Source organism: Cebus imitator, unplaced genomic scaffold, assembly GCF_001604975.1.
Source record: "Cebus imitator isolate Cc_AM_T3 unplaced genomic scaffold, Cebus_imitator-1.0 Scaffold228, whole genome shotgun sequence".
Taxonomy (NCBI): domain Eukaryota; kingdom Metazoa; phylum Chordata; class Mammalia; order Primates; family Cebidae; genus Cebus; species Cebus imitator.
Genome location: NW_016107543.1, coordinates 1,441,766 through 1,453,116, shown reverse-complemented (window position 1 = coordinate 1,453,116; position 11,351 = coordinate 1,441,766). Strand labels below are relative to the sequence as shown.

At 59.0% G+C, this 11,351-nt stretch overlaps 1 protein-coding gene across 5 annotated transcripts in view; it reads right to left on the bottom strand.

Moving 5' to 3' along the window:
* The window catches only part of ARHGAP23 (Rho GTPase activating protein 23), a 102,873-nt gene that overhangs the window by 45,864 nt on the left and 45,658 nt on the right, over positions 1-11,351 (bottom strand). For 3 of the 5 annotated variants that reach the window (XM_037727348.1, XM_017497075.2, XM_017497076.2), the window contains exons 2-7: positions 10,121-10,282; positions 7,186-7,213; positions 5,446-5,541; positions 4,869-4,947; positions 4,683-4,737; positions 762-1,926 (exon numbers count right to left, since the gene is read on the bottom strand). In XM_037727348.1, coding sequence (XP_037583276.1) covers positions 762-1,926; positions 4,683-4,737; positions 4,869-4,947; positions 5,446-5,541; positions 7,186-7,213; positions 10,121-10,282 — 1,585 coding nt within the window. Of the gene's footprint in view, positions 1-761; positions 1,927-2,924; positions 3,116-4,682; positions 4,738-4,868; positions 4,948-5,445; positions 5,601-7,185; positions 7,219-10,120; positions 10,283-11,351 lie in introns of those variants that run through there. The other 2 variants (XM_037727349.1, XM_017497078.2) reach the window with 2 other exon arrangements.

Here is an 11,351-nt window from a genome sequence, read left to right as displayed (position 1 = left end):
AGGAAGAATGGGAGGATGGAGGAAGAATGGGAGGATGGAAGGAAGAATGGGAGGATGGAGGGAAGAATGGGAGAATGGAGGGAAGAATGGGAGGATGGAGGAAGAATGGGAGGATGAAGAATGGGAGGATGGGGGAAGAATGGGAGGATGGAGGAAGAATGGGAGGATGGGGGAAGAATGGGAGGATGGAGGAAGAATGGGAGGATGGGGGAAGAATGGGAGAATGGAGGGAAGAATGGGAGGATGGGGGAAGAATGGGAGAATGGAGGGAAGAATGGGAGAATGGAGGGAAGAATGGGAGGATGGAGGAAGAATGGGAGGATGGAGGAAGAATGGGAGGATGGGGGAAGAATGGGAGGATGGAAGGAAGGGTAGAAGGGGATCCAAGTTGGATGAGTGGGTGGAAGAAAGGATAGAACAAATGAATGAACGTAGGAGGAAGTGAGGAAGGAAAGAAGGAAGGAAGAATAGATGGTGGATGGATGGATAGAGGGAGGGATGGATGGATGGAGAGAGGAAGGGAAAAAAGAGTGTATGGAAAGATGCTGGAAGGATAAATGAATGTGAGGTAGAATGGAAAAAAGGATGACAGAAAAATGGAAGAACAGATGGATGGACAGGCAGACGAATGAATGGACAGAGAAACAAGGTGATCCCACCAGCACCCAGCCCAGAGTCTTGCCCAAGGTCAACAGGCAGATGAGGACAGCAGGACACAGACAGCTAAGTCACCCAGGACAGCCACAAGCACCATCACTTACCGATGAAGGGGATGGAAGCCAGAGAGTCTTCAGTGGCAGCCAAAGGGGCCACCTTCCTGCCCAGGCGTTCTCCTTGCCCACTGGCCTCTGGCTCTGGGGACTGGTCACCAAATCCAAGGTTCATCTGCCTTGCAGGGGTCAGCTGAACCTTGCGGCCCGTTGGGGGCTTCTGCCTCAGGACTACCTCGTCGCGGCGATCCTCTGCAGGAGGCTCCAGGGACCGGGTGCTAGGTTCTGGCCGGACAACCCGGGGTGGCTCAGAGGCCTCTGGTGGGAACGGTGCAGGGGACTGGGCCAGGTTGAAGGTAGGCAGCCCCCCAAAGGGTGAGTCCCGGAAGGAGAGTGCATGCAGGAGGCCGGTCCGGCGCTGGAATGATGGGCTGTAACTCCGGTAGCCGATGTACCCGAGGTCGTCCAGGCCCTGCAGCCCAGGTGGCGGCGGGGCCTGGGGCCCTGGCAGGTCCCGAGTTGGGCAGGCAGGGGTGCGAGCAGATGCACGCTGGGAAGCCCAGCCACACCGCTCAAAGCGGGGTGACACCAGTGCCCCTGGTCCCAGTGCCTCGGCGGAACGGGTGGCCCGGCTCAAGTAGTCATCTGAGCGAGCTCGGTGCCAACCCTCCTGGCCCAGCTGGCTCAAGGCATCCTGGGAGGTGGAGCAGGGCCACGGGCGGGGGGCGGCCACCTCCTCCAACCGGTCCTGGGAGGCGCTGCGGGCCGGGGGAGCCATGGCTGGGCACCGTCTCTCCCCCGCCCTGCGGGGTACCTGGTTTGACAGCCAGTGTGACAAGGCCTGCTGGCACTCCAGTCTGCTGGGGGGGACCCGGCTGCCAGGCTCCGGGAAGGCACGGGGCGTCCGGGGCTCCGAGGCCAGGTGAGGGAAGGCACCAGGGCTGGGGCGGGGCTGGCTCATCCCCAAGGAGGAGTTGTCCGGGTGAGCACGGGTAGCGGGTGGCACGCGGAGCCCCGGGTCACTCCAAGCAGCAGGACTCCGGGGGTCACTGGGCAGTGCTGAGGTGGGCTCAGGCACCATAGTGGCCCGGGTGGAGACCCGGGCCGGAGCGGCATAGGTCTTGCGGGGGTAGCAGATGGGGGGTGGCTCCGGGATGCTGCGGGCCTCTCCAGAATACGGCTCGTTCCCCTTCAGGTAGGCATCCTGGGAGTAGGCCTGGCCGGAGACACAGAGGCAGGTGAGCAGGACCAGATAGGTCCCACAGGGCAGGGACATGGCAGCCCGAGAAGATACAGGAGTCTAGGAGGGGACTGAAGGGAGAGGACCAATTGGCGGGAGGAGAAGGTAGGGGGAGGGAAGGGGGAAACAGGGGACAGCAGGGCATATGTCCAGGCAGAGGACAAAGAAAAGCAAGAAGCCTGTGAGACACAGGCAAACTCCAGCAAAAGTGGGATTTCTCTAGGACTCTAGGATTTCTCTATGACAAGGATTTCCTTAGCCGCAAACATTCTAGCATCTGTCTCCTGGGGTCCTGCCCCATCCTGGCCTCCGCCACCTCCCTGCCCCCTCATGTTACCAATGCCCACAGCTTCTCGGGTAGAGCCGGAAAACCCCACAGAGACCAGTCAAGGTGGCAGATGAGAGAAGAAAGCCGGCTAGGGGTGTGTCCGGGTGGGGCGGAGGCTGGCAGAGCCCAGCTGTCCCTCCATCCCTGGGATGGGGAGCTGGGGGATGGCTCCTGAGCCACTGGGGTGAGGAGGAGCTTGCCCATCTCCTGCCAGGCTTGAAGGAGGGGCCTGAGCCACCTTCTGCCACCCCTGGGCCTGGAATTTGGCACTGGGAGCTGAGGCTGACGCTGCATTGCTAAGGAGTGACAGGGCCAGCGCCCAGGCCCAGCCAAAAAAGGAGGCGGCTCCCAGGGACAGCGGCCTTGTGGCCCAGGCCCAGCCTGGCCCTTGCTGAGCTACCCAGGAGCCTAACTCAGGGCGAAGAACCAAAGGGTGGGAGGGTGAAACCAAACACACACACACCACACTACGAGGAGACACTGGAAGATACACACCCAGAGACATACACACAAACACAATGAGAGACACACACAAATAACTACACCTCCAGTCCCAGGCACAAACATCATGTGATGAGAACAAGCTAAGCTGCACCCCCGCACACTCAGCCCCCTCCGGCTGGCACAGGGGCTGGCACACACATACCTCTCCCTCCTGCCATCCCGCCGTCTCCCCAGGCTCCCGGCATCTTCACGGCGGCGGCAGCATCCCCGCCCGCCTCCGCCCACCCCCAGCTCTGGCTAACACCCCACTGGCCACTGCGCTGCCCTGGCCGGGGCCTCTGGTCCCCTCTGTCTGCCCTCCCTGCGGCTCCCCTTTGCCCCCACCCGGCTCTCTCCCGGCTGGCTGGCGGGAGGAGGAGGGAGGGAGGATGGGTGTGGAGGGCCTCGCCGCGTCGGTGGTGGCGTCAGCAGCTGCCGAGGCCCGATTGGCCTCCAGCCTTGGCTCCCAACCACAGGAATGCCTGGGCCCCACCCTCTGGCTGGCGGAGATGCAGGGGCCAGTGGAGGCCCCCAGATGCTGACATCTGGGGCTGCCAGCCCACCCCAGCCTGGGCAGCAGAGCTGGAAGCTGCTGCCCTTCCTACTCCTTGCCCCTGCCAGCTGGAGAGTGTGGGGGACACCCTAGGGTCCCACCCTGTCACTCCCCCACAGCCGGCCTCACCTCAGCCTGGGGGAGCTGTACAGGCCTTGAGACTAAGGGTGAGCGGTCCATCTCTGAGGCCCCCTTCCTTCCTCCCTCTCCCCAGGAAGAACAAGGGGACAATCGAGGTCAGGGGTGGAGGTTTCCAGAGAGGCATCATGCCAGGCATGGCACTGTGATTACAGTGATTACAAGAGTGAGTCCAGGGCAGAAGCCAGCACAGTGGCTCTGAAGGCCTCCCCGGGGACAGTGACCTCAGGGGCAAGCAAGCCGCCATCTGGCTGGGACCCACGAGACCAGGGAGGTGGGCACTGGGCAGAGAGGACCGCCCGGGGCTCCGGGCACAGTCAGGCATCGTGAGTGCGCACATGTGTGGAAGGGTACGCCTGGGCACGCAGGGTGTGCTTCATGCAGTGTCTGGGCCTCGCTCTCTGTGTGTCAGACTGGACGCTGTCTTCTAGGTATGCTGAGGTGCAGACTGAATAAATTTCCTGTGACACAGGTGGGCGCATGTGCGGAGGTGGGGCGGGAGCATGCCAGTGTTTGCGGGTGTGCATGCTGTGATAGCGCATGGTGGGTGTACAGATGTGGAGGCGAGAGGTCCGAGTGTGCGAGGTACTGTGCTGTTTGTACTGTAGGAGCCAAGGGGCTGGTGAGTGTGTCGACATGTTTTAGTGTTTGTGGGTGTTTGCTGTGGTGCACTTCGCTGTGTGGGTGAACGGTGGCAGTGGGTGCTGGTGTGGCACGTGCCTGGTGCTGTGTGTGTGTGCTGTGCTTCATGCTGGATAGAGGTGGGGCTGTGTGCTGTGTACCTGTGTGCTGCTTGGCTGCTGCGCGGTGCACAGGACAGCGGGGTGGGGTGGGGTGTGCTGGGCAGTGTTTGATGTGTGCTCATTGCCTGCGTGGACGCACCCACCAGAGACACCTTCACTCAGGGCCTGGCGGGGAGTGGGTGTGGGAAACGATCATCTCTCCTAGGAGCTGACAAGAACGTGCCAGGCTGGCAGAGCCTGCTGGGTCACCCTCCTTCCAGATACCCTGGCAGGAATCCTGCCTGCCAAGGCCAGGTCTCCCGCTCCCCCAGCACAGAGCAGCTCTGAATGAAGCAACAACCAGCCCCAGCCCAGGGATGAGCCTGGCATCCCCAATTGGGCAATGTCTGCCAGCACCCTCCTGACACTTCCTTCTCTGCCTCCTGAGGGAGCTGCTGCTGCCCCAGGGCTCAGGGGTCTCCTCTCAGGCTGAGGGGGCCGGACTCACCAGCTGGAGGATGTCCTCGTCCTTCGGCATGATAGACAGCTCCAGAGTGTCATCACTACAGAGACAGGCAAAGTGTCAGGCTGGGCCAGGGAACAGGGTCCAAGAGGAAAGGATCCTGGTCTCCACAGCAACCCCAGGGCAAAGGGGCAGGAAGATAATATGGGAAGAGGGGCCAGGAGCACTCACCTATTCTGGATCAGAGCTATGACCTGAGAGTAGGTCTTCCCAATGACGCTTTCCCCATTCACCTTTACCAGCCGGTCTCCTGGGGACAAGGAGCACATGAGTGGTGACCAAGGGCATCAGAGGCCCCATCTGAGAACCCCTGTATCAGGCATGGATAACAGTGTGAGGACAGGGGCCTCCCCAACACCTGGATCCCAGAATCCCATCTTAGGTGGAAGGTAGAAAGTAGAGCGCAGGCCAGGCGCGGTGGCTCACGCCTGTGGATCCCAGCACTTTGGGAGCCGAGGCGGCTGGATCACCTGAGGTCAGGTTCAAGACCAACCTGACCAATACAGCAAAACCCCGTCTCTACTAAAAAATATAAAAATTAGCTGGGCGTGGAGGTGGGTGCCTGTAGTCCCACCTATTTGGGAGGCTAAGGCAGGAGAATCACTTGAACCTGGGAGGCGGAGGTTGCAGTGAGCCAAGATCCTGCCATTGTACTCCAACTGGGGCAACAAGAGCGAGACTTAGTCTTAAAAAAAAAAAAAAGAAAAGAAAGAAAGAAAGTAGAGCCCAGGTAACTGGGACAGCTCACCTGTTCGAAGCCCCGCCCTGTGGGCAGGGCCATCTTCCTTCACATTCTTGACAAAGATGGTGTCCATGGGCTCCAGGCGGTGCCGGGGGGAGGGTCCTGGTGGGCATCAGCCAGGTTAGTTGGGGGTGGCCGCTGAAGGTCACAGCCATGCACGGCTACACGCACAGGGGATACACACTCAGAGAATGATTGCACTCGCCCGGTCACAAACATGCCCAGTCCCACACATCCACGGGGGCACTGGATAGGCCATGGAGGCACAGAAGCTGGCAGGAGGACACAGACCTGGGAGAAGGTGGGGACACAGAGGCACTCCGTAAACACCTCCCGTGTCCTCTTCATGTGCTAAAACTACACTAAAAAAGATGAACAGGCCAGGCACGGTGGCTCACACCTGTAATCCCAGCACTTTGGGAGGCCAAGGTGGGCGGATCACCTGATGTCAGGAGTTCCAGACCAGCCTGGTCAACATGGTGAAACCCCGTCTCTACTAAAAATACAAAAATTAGCCGGGTGTGGTGGTGGGTGCCTATAATACCAGCTGTTCAGGAGTCTGAGGCAGGAGAATCACTTGACCCTGGGAGGTGGAGGTTGTGGTGAACCAGGACCGTGCCATTGCGCTCCAGCCTGGGCAACAGAGTGAAATTCCATCTCAAAAAGAATAAAGAACAGGTGCAGCCCTTGTCCTTCCAGAGCTCACTGTCCAGCTCGGGAGGCAGATTCTCACACACGTGCACACACAAGTCACAAGACAGAGGAAAGGGCACCATACAAGAGGCCATAACAGTTCCAAAGACACGCTGCAGGGACAGACGCCCTCCTAGCAGGGATGCCCACTCCTGCAGACCCAGCAAGACACCAAACACTCACATCCCCCACCTCCTCACATCCCCCACCTCCTCCCTTCCCCAGGCTCAGGAGTACCAAGCAGAGGTCCGAGACCCACAGGATGGGCACAAATCACATTGTACCCCAACAAAGTTCCTTTGCTCCTAAGTGCTGCTAACTCTAGGCTAACAGAGAAATGGGCCTTTTCTAGGCCAGCTGGCCCTTCGCCCAGCTCGGCTTCTGAATGTGGACACAGGAGTGTCCTACGGCTGCCCAGCAGAAGCCCCAGTGGCAGAGCGGAAGACTGTCGGAGAAGGAGCTCTATCTGGAATACTCAGGGGGCCTGGGGAGCAAGGGCCACACCAAGGGGAGTCAGGCTCACCTCGTAGGAGAGAAAGACCTTGTGTACCTGTGTACCATGTGTACCTGTGTGTGAGGCGTGGGCACTACGTGGTGCATATGACAGTGGTGCACTGTGGTCCTCACTCTCAACAGGACCCCACTGTCTCCACCTCCAAGGACAGCCCTTGCTCAGTGCTCCCACCACCAGCCCCCAGGCCCTGCAGCCCTGCCGTGCCTCGCTCTGGGCTGGGAGCAGCTTGAGGGCAGGGGCTGAATGGCAGACACCCATCTGCACCCCAGCGTACCGCCCACAGCGTGCTGAGCTCAGTGAACTTCTGTGAAGGAAACAGGCCCAAGGGTGACAAGTGTGAGAAAATAAAGCGGGAGGACAGAGACAGTGAGGAAGAGGCGCCAGAGAGAGCCAGGCCAGGGGCACAGACAAGAGCAAAGGCAGCAACAGGAGTCAAGGGAGGGGCACAGAAAAGAACAGGCAGACTCGGGGGAGACAGAGAAGCAGGACCTGGAAGGTAAGTCCCTGTGCAGGCCCCGAGCCCGCCAGTACTCCCTTACCTCCTCCGCGGCCTCCATTCTCTTCCTCCTGCAGGGAACAGAGGGGTGGTTGTGGGCCTCCGTCCAGCCCTCAGCAGCCACGGGTGGCCCAGCTCCAGTGGGCAGGGCCCTTCAGCTTCCCGCCGCCCCTTATCTCCTCCCAAGTAGCCCAGCAGAGGAAGGTGCAGGAGGGGTGTCAGCAGGGCACCAAGTCCCAGGCAAAGTTCGCCAGTGACATGTACTCCCACCACCCCTGCACCCTGACCATCAGGGAACCCCCTAATCCAACAGATGACCCAAGACCCCTGCCCTGGGGGAGCTCCCAGTCCAATGGAAGAGGCACCACACAGGCTCGCACACACAGAAAACCTGGACAGTTACAGATAAGCACATGATGAGTGCAAACTGTGGCTATCAGCTCCAGGGAACACCAAGGGGAGGCCTGATTAGAGTCCTCCTCGGGAGGGGACTCTGAGGCATCCAAGGGTGGCAGGGAGAAGGCATGGTGGATGTGGGAGGTGGGGCGTGCAGGCGCTGGCTGGCAGGGATAAGCGCTCACAGCACACGGATGGCTGAATTGCTGAGTTAAACGAGAAAGTCAACACCAGCAAGTGACAGAGCTCAGGCTAAAGCACTCAGGCTTACAGGACAGAAAGGAGGAGCCAGTGAAAGTTCTTCTGTGGGAGAGAAGGGAGCTGAAAACGCCAATCAGGGGAGAGGATTCCTGCAGCCAGGTGCAGGGCGTCAAGGGGACCCATTGGGGGGCCTCTGGGATCACCCTGGTAGGTTGGGGAAGGTGCTGGACTTGGGGAGGAACGAGGAAGAAGGTCAGAGGGACAGGATGAGCCAGCTGGATGTGGCAGTTTAGCGCTGGATCGGACCTTCGGTGTCCTCTCTTCTAACCCTCTCCACAGATGTACCCATTGTATAGTTCATAGGGCATGGTGTGTTCAACGCCACCCAGAGACTCAGTGGCAGAGTCAGGGCTGGAACCCAGGCCTCTGTGGCACCCCAGGGAGGACAGGGTGGCCACAGGAAGGCCGCTGGGTTCTTCTGGGGAGCAAGCGCCTGGCCCCCGTCCTCCCGGGTGGGGTGCACTCCAGCTGATGTGGGCTGACAGCACAGTGAGCAGGTGGCAGAAGCAGACGGATGCACTCGGACGGCTGAGCTCCCTGCAGGCTCCCAGGTGGCAGCATGGACAGGAGAACACAGCCTCCTCCCGCCTCCAGGCCAAAGGCCCCTCCTAGCCCTGGGCAGGTTCTGGAAAGGAGACGCAGCCTGTCCTGGCTTGCCCCTTCCCAGGTCTTCCAGTCCCCCACCTGGCCTAGACCCTATGCTGTCACCCCTCGGCAGGGTCCCCTGAGAGAAGGCGCTAGGGGCCAGAAGGAGGGCCATTCTAGGGAAGAAGTGAAGGAAGTACTGAGGGTTTCAGAGAACTAAGGGGCTGGTGTCCTTGGGCATGAAGGAGGGGGTCTGTCTACCTCTATGCACCATCAACCCCCACTTATGTTCTTAAGCACAGCTGTAGCCAATGAGAACAGTCGTGCAGGAGTCCCAGCGGTTCCCGCATGCATGTGAAAGCTGAACAGTTACGTGTACGTATGACGTGAATGTGCAGACACTACATGTGCACATACAGAGATACACACATGCATGTCCATGCCCAGCACATGCTGCACACGGAGAGACAGGTGAGCACACAGACACAGACAGGGAAGTTCCCTGTTTGGTTCTCTGATAGGTGGGACCAAGAGAGAGTCCCCCAGTAGCAGTGCAGGCAGATCCCAGCCCTAAGGAAAGTGGATGGGGGGGTTCATTGACTCCAAAATCAATGTGTCCTCCCCTGCTGGAAAAGAAGGTGGGGCAAGGTGACTCACGCCTGTAATCCCAGCATTTTGGGAGGCCGAGGCGGGCAGATCACAAGGGCAGGAGTTCAAGACCAGCCTGGCCAACATAGTGAAACCACATCTCTACTAAAAATACAAAAATTAGCCGGGCATGGTAGCCCACGCCTGTAGTCCCTGCTACTTTGGAGGCTGAGGCAGGAGAATCACTTGAAACCGGGAGGCAGAGGTTGTGGTGAGCCGACATTTCGACACTGCACTCCACCCTGGGAGACAGAGCAAAACTCTGCCTCAAAAAAAAAATAGAGAAGAAAAGAAGTGGGGGCCGGAGCAGAGCCCTAGTGGGGAGCTCTGGCTGCTCCCTGGGGTCTCCTCTGTCTCCTTCCCACAATCCTGCTTTGCTGTCAGGGGCCCCTCCCCCTAGCTCACAGCCTTGGATTTTGGTCAGGACCTCTGGTTCCTGCACTCAGAGAACTCAACGTTTACATTAGGGAAGGAAGGACTCTCAGGGGTCAAGTTGATAAATGTCCTCAGGTTCCAGTGGGAGAAATGGAGCCCAGAAATGGGGAGGCAATCCCAAATTCACATGAGTGAGGCGTTGTCCCAGGACTGGAACTCCAGGCTCCTGTGTTCTCTTTCCAGCACACTGAGCTGTGGCCAAGAGGGGCCGGGGGCATGCTGGGAGGGCTCCCACAGGTGTGCTACGCCCCTGAGAGTTCATGCTGGGGAGGGGAGGAGCAGCCCCCCCAGCTCAGAAGCAGCCAGTAGACCAGAGGTCCCAGGAGCTCCCAAGACGACCGCTCACCTGCCAGAGACAAGCATCTGGGGGTGTGAAGGGAGCATCCTGGCTGCACACCTGCAGGGTCCTTGCCCTGCACCAGCCACCCCTGTCTCCTGAGAAGACCCAGGCCACAGTGATGAGAGTGTCTGTCCACTGTCACACAGTGCAAATGATCCAGCCAAGCTGGCACTGCCTCCCTGCAGTCCTCCTCCCCAGGCCACACCCTAGGAAGGACCACTTCCCTGAGAGAGTCAAAGGACCACGAAGGGGACTGGCACAGAAGAGTCTCCCCTCCCCCATGAAAGCTTCCCCAGAGCAGGCCAGGGCATACCTTCAGGCTGCAGTGCACAGCCGACTCAGGCGGGTACACGATGAAGTGGCGCAGGGTGAAGCCAAAGCCGTCCTGGGGACTTTTGTGCAGCAGCAGTGTCCTCGGCCCCTGCCAGGGGAAGGGGCGCCTAGGAGAGCACCCATCTCTTGGGCCCAGTGGCAGCTGTGGGAGACAGGGAGGCAAGGCTGAGCGCCTGTGTGGCCGACACTTCTGGCTGTTTGTACTGCCTCCTGCAGCCCAGAGGACCGGAGGGGCACCAGAAGGGGTCTGTTGCCCTAGGATTGCCGGGCACCCTCCTGCCCCTGACCTCCTCCTCACCCCTTCCTTCCTCTCCCACCCTCATCAACAAACCCCACAGCTTTTTCCTCCTTTCTTTTCCCCTCAGTCCCCTCATCATGTCTTTGCCTTCAGGAAAATAACTCACTGACATGAGTTCATTCAGTTCAGTTCAGCAAATGTTCACTGAGCACCTACTACATTTAGGACACTGATACAGCCTTCCTGCCCAGGAAGTGCCTGTCATTGTCTTAGCTCATGCACAATCTCACACATACATGCACACACACATGCGCCCCCACACACTTACGCAGACATGCAGACACAGACACAGCCACATACACTCATGCAGATGGAACATACCACAAATAGACAAGTAGGTTGAAATATGCAGACACATATGCACACACACAAATGAGTACACATGTGCACACTTATGTAGACATATAGATATGCATAGAGTTGCACAGAATCAGAGTCCTGCACACATAGTGCACACAGAGAGGAAGCATGCACATGCACAGACATGCAGATACACACATGCGCAGACAGACCAGCACACACGCATCCTTCAAGGGTGGCAGCAGGAACACATGGGGGACCAAGAATCAAGAGGGAAAGGACTAGACGTCAGACACCTGAAGAGACTTCCTGAGACTCCAGAGACCAGCCCAGAGGGTTCACCAGAAAGGCTAGGGGTGGGAGCTGGGCGTAGTGGCTCATGCCTGTAATCCCAACACTCTGGGAGGCCAAGGCGGGTGGATCACCTGAGAACAGGAGTTTAAGACCAGCCTGGACAACATGGTGAAACTCCATCTCTACTAAAATACAGAAATTGGTCGGGTGAATTAGGCAGGAGAATCACTTGAACCTGGGAGGCGGAAGTTGCAGTAAGCTGAGATGACACCACTGCACTCTAGCCTGGGTGGCAGAGCAAGACTCCGTCTCAAAAAAA